Source organism: Theobroma cacao, chromosome 6 (genome assembly GCF_000208745.1).
Source record: "Theobroma cacao cultivar B97-61/B2 chromosome 6, Criollo_cocoa_genome_V2, whole genome shotgun sequence".
Classification (NCBI taxonomy): Eukaryota; Viridiplantae; Streptophyta; class Magnoliopsida; order Malvales; family Malvaceae; genus Theobroma; species Theobroma cacao.
Window position 1 is genome coordinate 18,015,659 of NC_030855.1, and position 12,890 is coordinate 18,028,548.

The 12,890-nt window shown below is 37.1% G+C and overlaps 2 protein-coding genes across 2 annotated transcripts; one reads left to right on the top strand and one right to left on the bottom strand.

Moving 5' to 3' along the window:
• LOC18596004 (homeobox-leucine zipper protein ATHB-15) lies at positions 1,694 to 10,244 on the top strand. Its single transcript, XM_018123593.1, has 18 exons — positions 1,694 to 3,176; positions 3,464 to 3,623; positions 3,873 to 3,973; positions 4,080 to 4,170; positions 4,467 to 4,562; positions 4,649 to 4,762; positions 4,849 to 4,932; positions 5,091 to 5,246; positions 5,343 to 5,417; positions 5,588 to 5,694; positions 5,781 to 5,973; positions 6,692 to 6,877; positions 7,023 to 7,103; positions 7,775 to 7,909; positions 8,005 to 8,330; positions 8,873 to 8,978; positions 9,441 to 9,590; positions 9,747 to 10,244. The coding sequence occupies exons 1-18, from the start codon at positions 2,968 to 2,970 to the stop codon at positions 9,891 to 9,893; spliced, it is 2,517 nt and encodes an 838-aa protein (XP_017979082.1). The 5' UTR covers positions 1,694 to 2,967; the 3' UTR covers positions 9,894 to 10,244.
• LOC18596005 lies at positions 10,933 to 12,422 on the bottom strand. The gene has a single exon (XM_007024219.2). The coding sequence runs from the start codon at positions 12,288 to 12,290 to the stop codon at positions 11,685 to 11,687; it is 606 nt and encodes a 201-aa protein (XP_007024281.2). The 5' UTR covers positions 12,291 to 12,422; the 3' UTR covers positions 10,933 to 11,684.

Sequence of the window (12,890 nt, forward strand, 5' to 3'; positions counted from 1 at the left end):
TCACACTCACGCACCCACCCATCCCATCCCGTCCCTCATGTCTTCTCAATCTGTCTTCTCTCTTTCTCTCATCTCATCACCCATCCCACACAACCTTTCATCATCTTTTCTTTTTCTAAATTTTACTCTTCTCATTTCAATTTAATAGGAATAATTTCTAAATCCGTTAGATCATAAAATTCTTTATTATATAAATATTTTATTCTTTTTTATTATCAAAATTATAAGAGTTTGATATTTTATTAATTAAATTCAATAAAATTATAAATATGCTTTTATATTCTAAAAATAGTTTTTATTGACAACTAATAGAGGATACTTGTATAAAATTGTTAAATGAAAGTTATGAGATAACTCGTCATATTTAGTTATTAGTATATAATAATAATAGAAATGATCAAATGATATACAATGGCATGTGATGTGATGTTGTGTTAAGTGATCATGAGATGGAGACCATCTAATCTAATCTAAATTCCAATTATTTTTAAGCAGAGTATTTATTTATTAATCAGTAATAAAGAAAGTGGTTGTTTTATTCATACTATATTTATTTATTTTAGCCAAAAGTTTTTTTTAAACAGTGGTATCGGCGTATTAAATAGAGGGAGAGAGAGAGAGGTGGGGGGTTTGAAATCGAGACGCATGCAAAAACCTCATCATGGTGTCCTCTGTGACCCACGCCGGTCCCTCTCTTTCTCTCTCATGCCTTGGCCTTCCTGTATTTTATTTTATAAGCTTTCTCAAGTTTCTCATCGCTCCCCGCACTTTCTACCCCTTGTTTCTTCCTTTTTTTACGCTTTTGCCACTTTCACATTTTTTATGCCCTTGCAGGGGTTTCCCTTTGACGATTTTGCCACCCCTTCATGTTCTTAGTGCCTCTCAAGTCTTTCATTTTCTATTTACAAGTATGTTTTTTTCAAAATCTATTCTCCCTTTAAACTCGTTTATCTTTACGAATAGGATAGTTTAATGGCTTTTATGAAATGGAAGGTGATTGATTACTCTGCAAATAATGTTTATTATTATTATTATGAGACTTGAGATTGTTGTTTGAAAGTTCAAAATGGCTTTTTAAAACATTCCTTATGGAAAAAATAATATTATTTGTCCATAAAATTGCTAAACCAAAACCATTTTCTTTTCTAATGAAAATGTATGAGACCTTAAGTAACATTATAATTAACGTTACTTTTATTGTAATCGGCAAATTCAATCACATAATCAATTTTTTTTTATTGAGATACATTTATTTATTATGTATTTTTTTATTCATAATTAAAATTACTTTTAATCATATTTGTTAACATATCTAACTAGATTTAAAAATTTGAGATTTCCAATGGTACTTTTTAAGTTTTTATTTTGTTTTACATAAATAAACTTTAATCATCCCAAACTGAAAGAGAAATATTGAAAATTTTTTATAATTATATTTTTCTATACTATGTAAAATCATTCGATGCTAAACAAAATTTTAAATATTTACGGAAAGCCCAAATATGGGAGGGAAATCGACTGTAACTAAAGCATTGAGCAGCTGCCATGCCAGCAGCACCTCCCGGCGACAATAATAATAATATTATAATAAGAAGAGTATTCTGCTTGAAGCAATCGAAGGGCAAAGAGGCCATTTGCATGAAAACCAATGTGAATAAAGAAGTATTAAAAAAATTCTCGTACTTTCCTCCATTGGTCTGCGCAGTGAAGTGGAAGGCTCTCTGCCTCACTGTGTTTCACAGTGAAGAAGCCGAAAGTGACGAACCAATGAAAACCCTCACACAGATAGGAACCAAAAATACAAAAAACGAAAAACGAAAAACCAAACTCTAATAAGTTGAAAAAACCCCTCCAAAAGCAACCAAAAGCAAAAACCCATCAAGGTACTACTGCCCATTCTTACTTTTTCCTTCTGCAGACCACCACCACCACCAACAATATCCTTCACTGTTGTTTTTCCCCCTTTTCTTTTTCCTCTTTCTGTTGTTTTCTAAATCCATTTCTTTTTTATGCTCTGTTCAAAAAAGAAAAGAAATAATCTCATGCTGAAAACTAAAGCTCTGGTTTTTGGTGATTGAATCCCCAGAAAGAAAGAAACGATGTTTCAGAGGTTAGGGACGATTTGGGTCTTTCACGAAATGGAGATCGGCGAAACGGTGTCGTTGGAGATGGTTCTTTGGCCTTAAACTGGAGAGATCTCTGCTTTCAAGCACCAGAACAAAAGAGAGCTTTGAATCTAGCGAAAGTCAGGCCTTCAAACGTTTCTTTTGTTTCTTTTTTTTTTTTCTCTTTTTGGCCGTTTAATCTTTAAGAGGTTTCTTGGTGACTCAGAATCGGTAGGCTGGCTGAGTGGAATTGTTGGTAACTTGTTCCAAGGAGAAAGCTTTTCTATTTTTTGTTTGGAGCAAACAAAAAAATGGTTGGTTTAATCAGATCGGTTTTTTGGGATAGGAAGCTCTGATCTCGAAAGATTTTAAGAGATTTTTCTTGGTGTTTGGGGCTGTCCTCAAAGAGTGCCAAAAGAAGTAAGGTCCAAGGATAACACTATCCCCAATCAGGATATCGTTGTCCCTTGTCGGGTTTTATCTTTCTCTCTCTCTTTCCTTTCTTTAGCCTTTAACATTTCACAATCAAGCATTGAACAAGTCCACTGTTGTAAGATTTCCGGCACTTATGATGAAAACCTAGTAGAAAGCAAAAAACAGATTTCCCTTTGTGTCGTCTTCACTTTCAAGCTATGAAGTAACCTAAGGAAGAGAGAGAAAAAGAAAAAGAAGAAAAAGAAGAAGCCTTTTTTTAGATTTTTTCTGTTGGGTGTATGTAGAAATTGTAAACTTCGGTTATTAGATTGAGTTTTTGTACTTTTGTTCGGTTTCTTGTGATTCAAGGGAAGTTGCACGGGTTGTGGTTTTAGTAAAGGGAGGCTATTTGGGCTATTACAGAAGTTTTGAGGGTGAAGTTTGAAAGATGGCAATGTCCTGCAAGGATGGTAAACTTGGGAATCTTGATAATGGGAAATATGTAAGGTACACACCTGAGCAGGTTGAGGCCCTTGAAAGGCTTTATCATGAATGCCCCAAGCCTAGTTCGATTCGTCGTCAGCAGTTGATTAGGGAGTGCCCTATTCTCTCCAACATTGAGCCAAAACAGATCAAAGTTTGGTTCCAAAATAGAAGGTTTGCTTTTGGTTTTCTGAAGTGTCTGTGTTTAGCGCAATTTATTTGCTTCAAGAATTTGTATTCAGTTTTATTAATTACGATGATGGAAATGAATTAGAAGGCAGCAATAAAATGTGGGATTTTAAGCGTTTATTTGTGGTTAAAGAAAATGTAAAATTTTCTCCAACCGAGTATAATTAGTACTTGAGCCTTTGAGGCTTGGTTTGTCAGAGTTTTTCAGTTGAAATATCATTTTTTAATTTTAATAATAATGCATGTTATTATTTATGTTTGTGATTTATCAGATGTAGAGAGAAGCAGAGGAAAGAGGCTTCACGCCTTCAAGCTGTGAATAGGAAGCTGACTGCGATGAACAAGCTTTTGATGGAGGAAAATGATAGGTTGCAGAAGCAGGTGTCACAATTGGTGTATGAAAATGGCTACTTTCGCCAACATACTCAGAATGTGAGAATTTATGCTTTTGGATTCTGAGTTCTTTACCTCTAGTTATGGTTCTTCTCAGTGGCTTGAATTTTGTAGGATTGGGGAAAGAAAATTTGGAAGTTTTAACTGTTCTCTAATTCAACTTATATAATGCCAAAAATCAATTGCATTCCCACAAATAGGCGACTATTTGTTTTATTTAAATTTTTATCTACTTGGATGAATATTGAGTTCCATGGGAATTGAGAGAGAAGGGTCATTTACTTACAGGCGACACTTGCTACCAAAGATCCAAGCTGTGAATCGGTGGTGACGAGCGGTCAACACCACGTGACACCTCAGCATCCGCCGAGAGATGCTAGTCCTGCAGGGTTAGTGGGGTTGTGGTTGTTGGGTCCTTTTCTGTCATCGTGCTTTGTGACCACTTTATTGTGTGTGTATTTGTGGATTATAAATTGATGTTTGTATTTTTTCCAGGCTTTTGTCCATTGCAGAAGAGACTTTAGCAGAGTTTCTTTCAAAGGCCACTGGAACTGCTGTAGAGTGGGTCCAAATGCCTGGAATGAAGGTATCTCTTGACCTTTTTCATTTCTTTTCTAATATTTTGATATTAAATTAACTATTCTTTTCTTATTATAATAACATAAAATGTTAATAAAATTTGTTGTTTTGAAGTTAAAAAATTGCAAAGCTGACAGGGTTATTTTCTCCATTGCTAGACCCTTGTATATTTTTTAATCAGTTTGCTGAGACTGGGTTAGAATGTAATTTTGTTTGGGTAAATTCTGTTAAGATAAATTGTTTCATTAAGCAGCAACTTTTGACTTCTAATCCAGTCTCTTCATCTTTTTTTGACTTGAACAGCCTGGTCCGGATTCTATTGGAATCGTTGCTATTTCCCATGGTTGCACTGGAGTGGCAGCACGTGCCTGCGGCCTTGTGGGTCTCGAACCTACAAGGGTAAGTCTACTTGTCTTGTAGCCTGCTACAAATGCCTCTTCATTTTGAGTATGAACTTTGAAGTTCAATAACTATGTTCCTTCCAGGTTGCAGAACTCCTCAAGGATAGGCCTTCGTGGTTCCGCGATTGCCGAGCTGTGGATGTTCTAAATGTGTTGCCAACTGCCAATGGTGGAACCATTGAGCTGCTGTACATGCAGGTCAGTGCTCATTATTATGTTGTGGTTGTTAGCCTTTTTTGGTGCATTCTTATTTAGTGATCTTTTCAAATTTGTTGATGATACAGCTCTATGCGCCAACAACATTGGCGCCTGCTCGCGACTTCTGGTTATTGCGTTATACTTCTGTTCTAGAAGATGGAAGCCTTGTGGTATGTGGTTTGATAATTATTCTGATTTTTGGAATCATCATGGAACCAAATATGTTGTAGCTATTTTATTTCAGGCATTAAACATTCGAAGACACTAATGCACCTATTTTTATCTCATGAATAAAAGCTTTTTTTGTAATGATTTTTGCAATGCTTAGGTCTGTGAGAGGTCGCTTAAAAATACTCAAAATGGCCCTAGCATGCCAGCAGTGCAGCATTTTGTGAGAGCAGAAATGTTGCCGAGTGGGTACCTTATACGACCTTGTGAGGGGGGTGGTTCAATCATACACATCGTTGATCATATGGATTTGGAGGTATACCTGGCTTTTTTACCTAACTGTTTTCAATGTTTTGAGCTATATATATGACCAACATGTTGTACTTAATTTGGAACGCTTATTATCAACCAGCCATGGAGAGTGCCAGAAGTGTTGCGCCCACTTTATGAATCATCAACAGTGCTTGCTCAAAAGACAACAATGGCGGTAAGATTGTTTTGCCAAGTTAGCATGCTACATATCGCTGCCTTATTTCTTTTGGTTCCAGTCGCAAGCATCTGACTCTATTTGGAGGAAGGCTTTTCTACTCAAAATTTCAAAATTGTAGCTTTATAATTATAAAAATAATGAGGATCTTATTTTCTGATTTTTTTTAGGCTCTAAGACAACTGAGGCAGATAGCACAGGAGGTTTCGCAGTCCAATGTGACTGGCTGGGGCCGACGACCAGCAGCCTTACGAGCACTTAGCCAGAGGTTAAGCAGGTTTGTTTCCAAGTGCTTGTAACAATGTAATTTCTTTCTGTTAAAATTGTTTTGCTATTTATAATTTGAAAGCTGATTCCTGACAGGGGTTTTAATGAGGCTCTCAATGGTTTTACTGATGAGGGGTGGTCAATGATGGGCAATGATGGCATGGATGATGTTACTATCCTTGTGAACTCATCTCCCGACAAGCTAATGGGCCTTAATCTTTCCTTTGCTAATGGATTTCCTTCTGTTAGCAATGCAGTCTTATGTGCTAAAGCATCGATGCTTTTACAGGTGAGAATGTGCACGTGTTTTAGTCTTGATGGTTAATGGGAAACAATTATGGGAAGTACATAACATTGTTTCTGAATTGTTCGTAAATTATGCTATTCTTATGTTTTTGTGGTTGCTATGATGCCATGTTACTCACATTGGAGGGCTTTTCCTTACTGCACCTCACATCTTTTGTCAGCCTGCAAGTGGCTACATCTTGTTATGATATTCTGTTGTGTCTTTTTATTTAAGCATTTCCCAATGTTTGTGCCTGCCCAAGTTGCTTTTGGTGTTTGCCTGTCTTAGTATGTACAATTTTTGCAACTTCCTCAATGTGACAATAAGTACTTTGTATAACCCGGATGACTCAGCACTTGTCAGTCATCTCATTTTTGCTAGCTCTACAGGATTGAATATCTAAGCATTTGTTATTATCATAGCAAGGGGGGCCAACTACATTGTTAAGCACTTTGGTAGTTCTAAAAAGGACCTGGTATTGAATCTTCTTTTCACCACAGATTGGAGTAGTTAAGGGGGTAGCCCATCCATTTGATAAGGAAAATTGTATTATATTTTTGGCCTAGAAGGAAAATTGTTTTTACTTGTAAAATAATTATATATAAATAATTTTATTATAGAACATTTGCATAGTTGCAAATAATTTTATTAGATCAGCATCCTGTTACGTGGTCAACAAATTACAATTTTTTCTCTTTGTACTCTGCTGTTTCTCTTCTAGAATGTACCTCCTGCAATCCTTCTCCGGTTTCTGCGGGAGCACAGATCAGAATGGGCTGACAGCAGCATTGATGCCTACTCAGCTGCAGCTGTTAAAGTTGGCCCCTGTAGCTTACCAGGGTCTCGAGTTGGTGGGTTTGGCGGTCAAGTTATACTTCCCCTGGCACATACCATCGAGCATGAAGAGGTAAGAAAATGAAACTTAATGGCATTTAAAAATGTTTTGTGTTATATTGTTATTAATATCAGTTTTCTACATTGATGTAATGACCTTTTGGCTTTTTTGCTTATATGTATTAATTAACATGTCACATTATTTATGTTATTATTAGTTCTTAGAGGTCATTAAGTTGGAGGGAGTTGCACATTCTCCTGAAGATGCAATAATGCCACGAGATGTTTTTCTCTTACAAGTACGTATTCTTTACTTCTCATCAAGTTGATCATTCTTTCCTGCTAATATACGTTGGGTGGTTTTAGCTTCTACTCCCTCTCTTTCTTTTCTTGAGTTATTTTTACCATTGCTTAACATGCTACTTGAATTGTGATGATGTATATTTCTACTGCATAGTTTCATTGCAAGTCTTTTTTATTTTAATTTTTGAACTAGAGGAAGGGGAACTTACATAGAACACACTCCACAAGTGAGGTTCAGGGGTTGACAAGCGTAATATGATGTTATTTGGTTTTGATTTTGGCTTAGTGAATGGGAAGGGTGCTTATTTTTGGATATGTGATCTCCTGGTTTGTAATAACAGCATGTTTCTATGGGTAGTATCTTTAGGCAAAGAGATACATTCCTTTTACTTAACCCATTTTGCTCTTTCAAGTTTCTTGTAGAACAGCTGGACTGCTAGTTGTAGAGTTGTGTATTTGCAGCTGATGCTACAATCGGTTGGCTGCATTTTGTACTTCATTTAATGGAGTGCAGATCCGGTCTTAACATTTGGAATAAAGCATGATGGACGTTAGATTTTTCACTTGTAGTCGTATGGAGTGCTACTAGCCTTTCATAGCATTTCTTCTTGTTTTTGTTATTTTTAATATTGTCTTCTTGCATAATTATTGTGGTACTGTTTTATAGCTATGCAGCGGAATGGATGAAAATGCTGTGGGCACCTGTGCTGAGCTTATATTTGCTCCTATAGATGCTTCTTTTGCTGATGATGCACCTCTTTTGCCTTCTGGTTTTCGCATCATTCCTCTCGATTCTGGGAAGGTTGGCATCTATTTATTATGTTAAGCAGGGTCTTTTGTTAGTTTTTTCTGCATCTTTTGTTGAGTTTCTTATTAAGCACTGGAGAAATGATGCAGGAAGCGTCTAGTCCAAATCGCACTCTTGACCTTGCTTCTGCTCTTGAGATTGGGCCAACTGGAAACAAAGCATCTAATGATTACTCGGGAAATTCTGGCTGTATGAGATCTGTGATGACCATAGCGTTTGAGTTTGCCTTTGAAAGCCACATGCAAGAACATGTAGCATCCATGGCCCGACAATATGTCCGCAGCATTATATCATCTGTTCAGAGGGTGGCATTAGCACTTTCTCCTTCTCACTTAAGTTCACATGCTGGTCTCCGAACTCCACTGGGCACTCCTGAAGCACAGACACTTGCACGTTGGATCTGTCAGAGTTATAGGTACATCAGCCCACCTTTCTTTCCAAGGATTTTATCCATTGTTATTTATTTTGATATTAAGCTGGGGAGGGGAATTCAAACTCATTGGCTTGTTTTGAGATGAGATGTGGTTACCAACAGGTTATTGCCTAAACTGTAAACTGGAGCATTCTAGAAATGACCTCTTATGTAATGTCAAATAAGAAATGCTTGCTGTCATCTTGCCTGGGTTTATTTTTCTAGATTTGGTTTTTTGGGTGTTATGTATATATATAAATATGTTTTTTTTTAGTGAATCTCTTGTTTTAAAACAGAAGTGAAAAAATGGTTAGTAGTTGAAACATTGGGCTCCAAGAAGTCATTCATAACAGAAAGCATCAGACTTCAATGCTTGTACCTTTGTAATGATAGATTGGAGAATCTGACTCATTGAATTTGGTGTCTGCCCTTGCCTTGATGTGACCTGTACATTGCATGCGAAAGTGTTGCATAAGCTGGATCTTTGTGTTAGAAACAACTGCTGCTATATTTTGAACCATGGATAATTTGTCTCTATTTTGCAGGCTTTACATGGGTGTTGAGCTGCTCAAATGTGGCAGTGAAGGGAGTGAAACCATACTGAAGACCTTGTGGCATCACTCGGATGCTATAATGTGCTGTTCTCTTAAGGTATGTGTGAAGTATTTAATACCTCACTTCCCCGTTCTCATTCCCACCTTTCCATTATGTTGTAGCTTGTAATATGAAATATGAATTTTTCTCTTGGAATAGTATGGGGCTGACACCATATCAAATTGAACCTATATATTTTTGGCAGAGGATGTTTGTATGTTTATGGTAGAAAGTGCTTGAATTAGTGTTAAATGCGAGATACACAACAAAAAACTGTGCCTCGATATAATTTAGTAATCTATCAAGAGAATAAAAATCCTGGAGCCCTTTTTCCCCTTGTGATTGTTCAATTGAACCATTAAACGTTTCTTTGCATAAGCACCAAACGTCAAATTACTGTTGGACTGAATTCCCTTGTCTCCCTCTTTTCTTTTTTGGCCATTATATTTTATTTTTCTGTAAATGCTAATGCTAGCCTTTATTTAAATCGGTTTTATCTAAAACTAATAGTTCTTGCAGGCATTGCCCGTTTTTACCTTTGCAAATCAGGCTGGTCTTGACATGCTGGAGACAACCCTGGTTGCTTTGCAGGACATAACTTTGGAGAAGATATTTGATGATCATGGACGAAAGACTCTCTGCACAGAGTTCCCGCAGATAATGCAACAGGTCTAGCATCATTTTGTTCTGATTTCTAACTAGAGAAGTGACATATTTGAATACGATAACCAATGAATGGATATCAAATATATTTAAATGGTGCTTTTAGGTACTTGAATTTACTGAATTCTTGGCTTTGTTCTGACTTTGTGTTTCTGCTGGTAGGGTTTTGCTTGTCTACAAGGCGGGATCTGTTTGTCAAGCATGGGAAGGCCAGTTTCATATGAGAGAGCAGTAGCTTGGAAGGTGTTGAATGAAGAAGAGAATGCTCATTGCATCTGCTTTATGTTTATCAACTGGTCTTTTGTCTGAACATTTGGACCAGAAAAGAGAGACAAACTCTAGAATTATGGTTTAATATTTTGTTGGCTTGTTTATCTTTAGTCCGTAAAAACCTTGTAATACTCCTCAGGCCTGTTTTTCCCTTGTACTTTAGACTGCCCAGGGTTACTGGAATCTTATGCTCGAATCAGTTGATTGATGATGCATGTAAAACTGTATTCTCGAATTGAGAGTAAGCTCCGTTAGGGCTGGTCTGGACCCAGGACAAGACAAGCTGGTAGGGTCAAATTTTCCTAGCCATAAGCAGTCAACTGAAGAGTATGCCACAACACATATGGTCCACGTGAAGTATGTGTTGGTTTGAGGGTCATGTTTAAAGTATTTTCTTGTGTTGATTATGGTAGAAGAGCTAAAGGAAGCATACTATATACTATTGAACCGGTTAAAATTGTGGGCCAATCGTGCATCAAAGCTCTCAGGTAGCTTGAATTGGTTGGGAAGCCGTACATTACGATAGCTGGAGATAATGAGGAGTCAATTGTTATAAGGCAATTCGAATGAATAGGATTAGCCCCAAGAAGGTTGGTGTCATCTTTAAACTGCTGACTGCCAGAATCTAACATCTCCAAATTAAGCTCAGCCAAGTAATTACGTGCTGGAACAGCTTTACGTAATATCTTTTTAAATTACCAAATTAAGTCAAAGTTTAAGAAACCTATTACTATGTATCTAAGTTTATTGAAAGAAATTAATAGTTTATATAGCACTTAAAGAGAACGGTAAATACACACTAAACCTAATTCTGTTAATCTTATTAGTTTGTTTAAAGCAATTTAGTATCCGTTGTCGTCATCCAATGTAAGATATATCCACTTAAAATTTGCTTTAATTTATATAGAAGAATTAATTACCCAAGTTCTTGCAATTCATGACTGCTGTCTCTCCTTGTTCTTGTTTTTTCATTCGAATTAGCAGAGAATTGTGTGTTCAATTTGACTAATAAAAAAAATGGTATTATAATTTAAGAACAAAAAAAAATTGAACTGTTTAATTTGTTTAATCATGAACATCGAGGAAAGAAAGGTATTATTAATAGAAAAACATGGTAGAAGAAGATCGAGTTCATTTATTGAACTATACATATATATACCTCCAGATACATGGATTTAGTACATAAAAATGAGTTTCAACTGCTTCCTACTACAACTATAATAAAAGAGCTCGTGGTTAGAGTAAAATGAAGGAGCAAAGGATGCCATCTCCCCTCCACAAACATTATTCAACGTCTAAACCTAGCCAGCTCTTTTCCCCCAGCAATTACAAATGGTGAACTTCTGCTAGAATTCACATTGACAATAGTTGAACCTACTGTATAAAAATAAAACTAGCAGCATATGTGGGGGAAATGGTAAAGGGATGGAAACAAAGGAGGCATTTGAACCAAGCTGTAGCTTAAAAACCCTAGCTAGCAAGAAGGTGGTTAAGTTTTTTGTTCCAAGAAACATACCCCTGGAAATGGGGGATCAAAAGCAGGAAGAATTTTCTGCCCACCTATAAAAAAAGATTATAATCTAAAGCGAGGAAGGCAATTAGCTAATTATACGAATCAACCGAGGATAGAAAAATAATACTCCTTGAGTTGATTTCATAAAAAAGAGGGAGTTTGGACCGAACCCAAAAAACATTCCAAGTAAAAAGTTTGGTTCATACGAGAGACGCCATGGAAAAAAGAGTTACTACTAAAGCTTGAGGGAGGAGGGATTGAAATTCCTGCCGAAGGCTAAAAAAGGAGAAACGATCGAAAGCTTAATTTAGGCCAAATCAGTTTGCTACTGTGAGGTTATTCATCTCCCTTGTAATGGCTGGAATGCAACTGGAACTCCTAGCGATGCCACCTTTCTTTTGAGCACCTCGAATATCCCTAGGGCTGATAGATTTGGACCTAAGAGTACCTTTCCCTTCCAGTCTTGAACCCTTCCTCAAAATCTCCCTCATGGCTTCAGCTGTCAACAAAGCTGGATAAGCCCTCCCGAACTTGTTGAACCTGGCACACGTATTCATGTGAGCACTCAAAGCTTCATCTATCTTCCCTCCATTTTTCTCCATCTCTTCTTTCACTGCCTCAGCACATAACCCGCAGATCCATTTCCCCAAGAACTTGTTCCGGACACGCTCGATGTACTCCGGGGTGCACTCTTCACTCATGCCGCAACACTCGCACTTTGCATCCTCGACTTCGGATATGGGTGGGAGCTGTTTCTCATCGGCTACTGCTGCTTCTTTGTAATCAAGCACTTCCTTGCTGATGAGTTGAAAAGAGATATCCGATATGGTTCGATGGAGGTTGTCGTTCGAGAGTCTTGGTGGCTTGGGGAAGTTTTTGCTCCTGGTGTAAGTGCTAGTGATAGCCTCTCCATGCGGTGCCATGTTAAGAGACAAAAACCCAAAGCAGGATTCAGGAGATGATCAGCTAAAAACTTTGAGATGGTTATTGGGACTGGAAGTGAAAAACCTTGCAGAAAAGCTTGGAAGATTTCTTTGTCAAATGGTGGTAGATAGAGGGTTAAGTAATAAGTGCATGAAACCATCTTATTTATAGCAGGTTGGTTCCCTTCTCGGGTGTCTAACAAGTGATATTATGTGTGGATCTTGTGGACTCACGTGTCAGTTATCAGCAGCCGCATGCAGGGCCTGTTGCCTTTAAACATGCTAGATTTTTCAAGAACGGTTTTGAAAGAAATGCCAACTTGTGTTTTTTGCTTTTGGGTCTAAAGGATCTGTTCATCAAAATCCAGAGAAGAGCATCATTGTCATTTCATGGAAAAGTTTGTGGATATTTTTTCATGCTCACCTTCTCCACTCTCCCATTGTACAGTTGCTTCATCACCAGGGTGATGCAATTAATAAGAAAAAATTTTATGTCCTTTAGTCTGTTGAAAAAAGAAAAGAAAATAAACCGTAGCTTAGAGCCTGAGGAGAATTAATGTTGCCTAGTCATTTATGCGAAGGAGATTTTTTTTTTTTGTG

What these genes read in the sequence shown, in the direction of transcription:
- LOC18596004 (XM_018123593.1), top strand. Translation starts at nt 2,968, where the DNA reads ATGGCAATGTCCTGCAAGGATGGTAAACTTGGGAATCTTGATAATGGG. An exon ending in TAGAAGATGGAAGCCTTGTG is followed by an intron (nt 4,933 to 5,090) that starts GTATGTGGTTTG and finishes TGCAATGCTTAG; the next exon opens with GTCTGTGAGAGGTCGCTTAA. An exon ending in CTCAAAAGACAACAATGGCG is followed by an intron (nt 5,418 to 5,587) that starts GTAAGATTGTTT and finishes GATTTTTTTTAG; the next exon opens with GCTCTAAGACAACTGAGGCA.
- LOC18596005 (XM_007024219.2), bottom strand. Translation starts at nt 12,290, where the DNA reads ATGGCACCGCATGGAGAGGCTATCACTAGCACTTACACCAGGAGCAAA.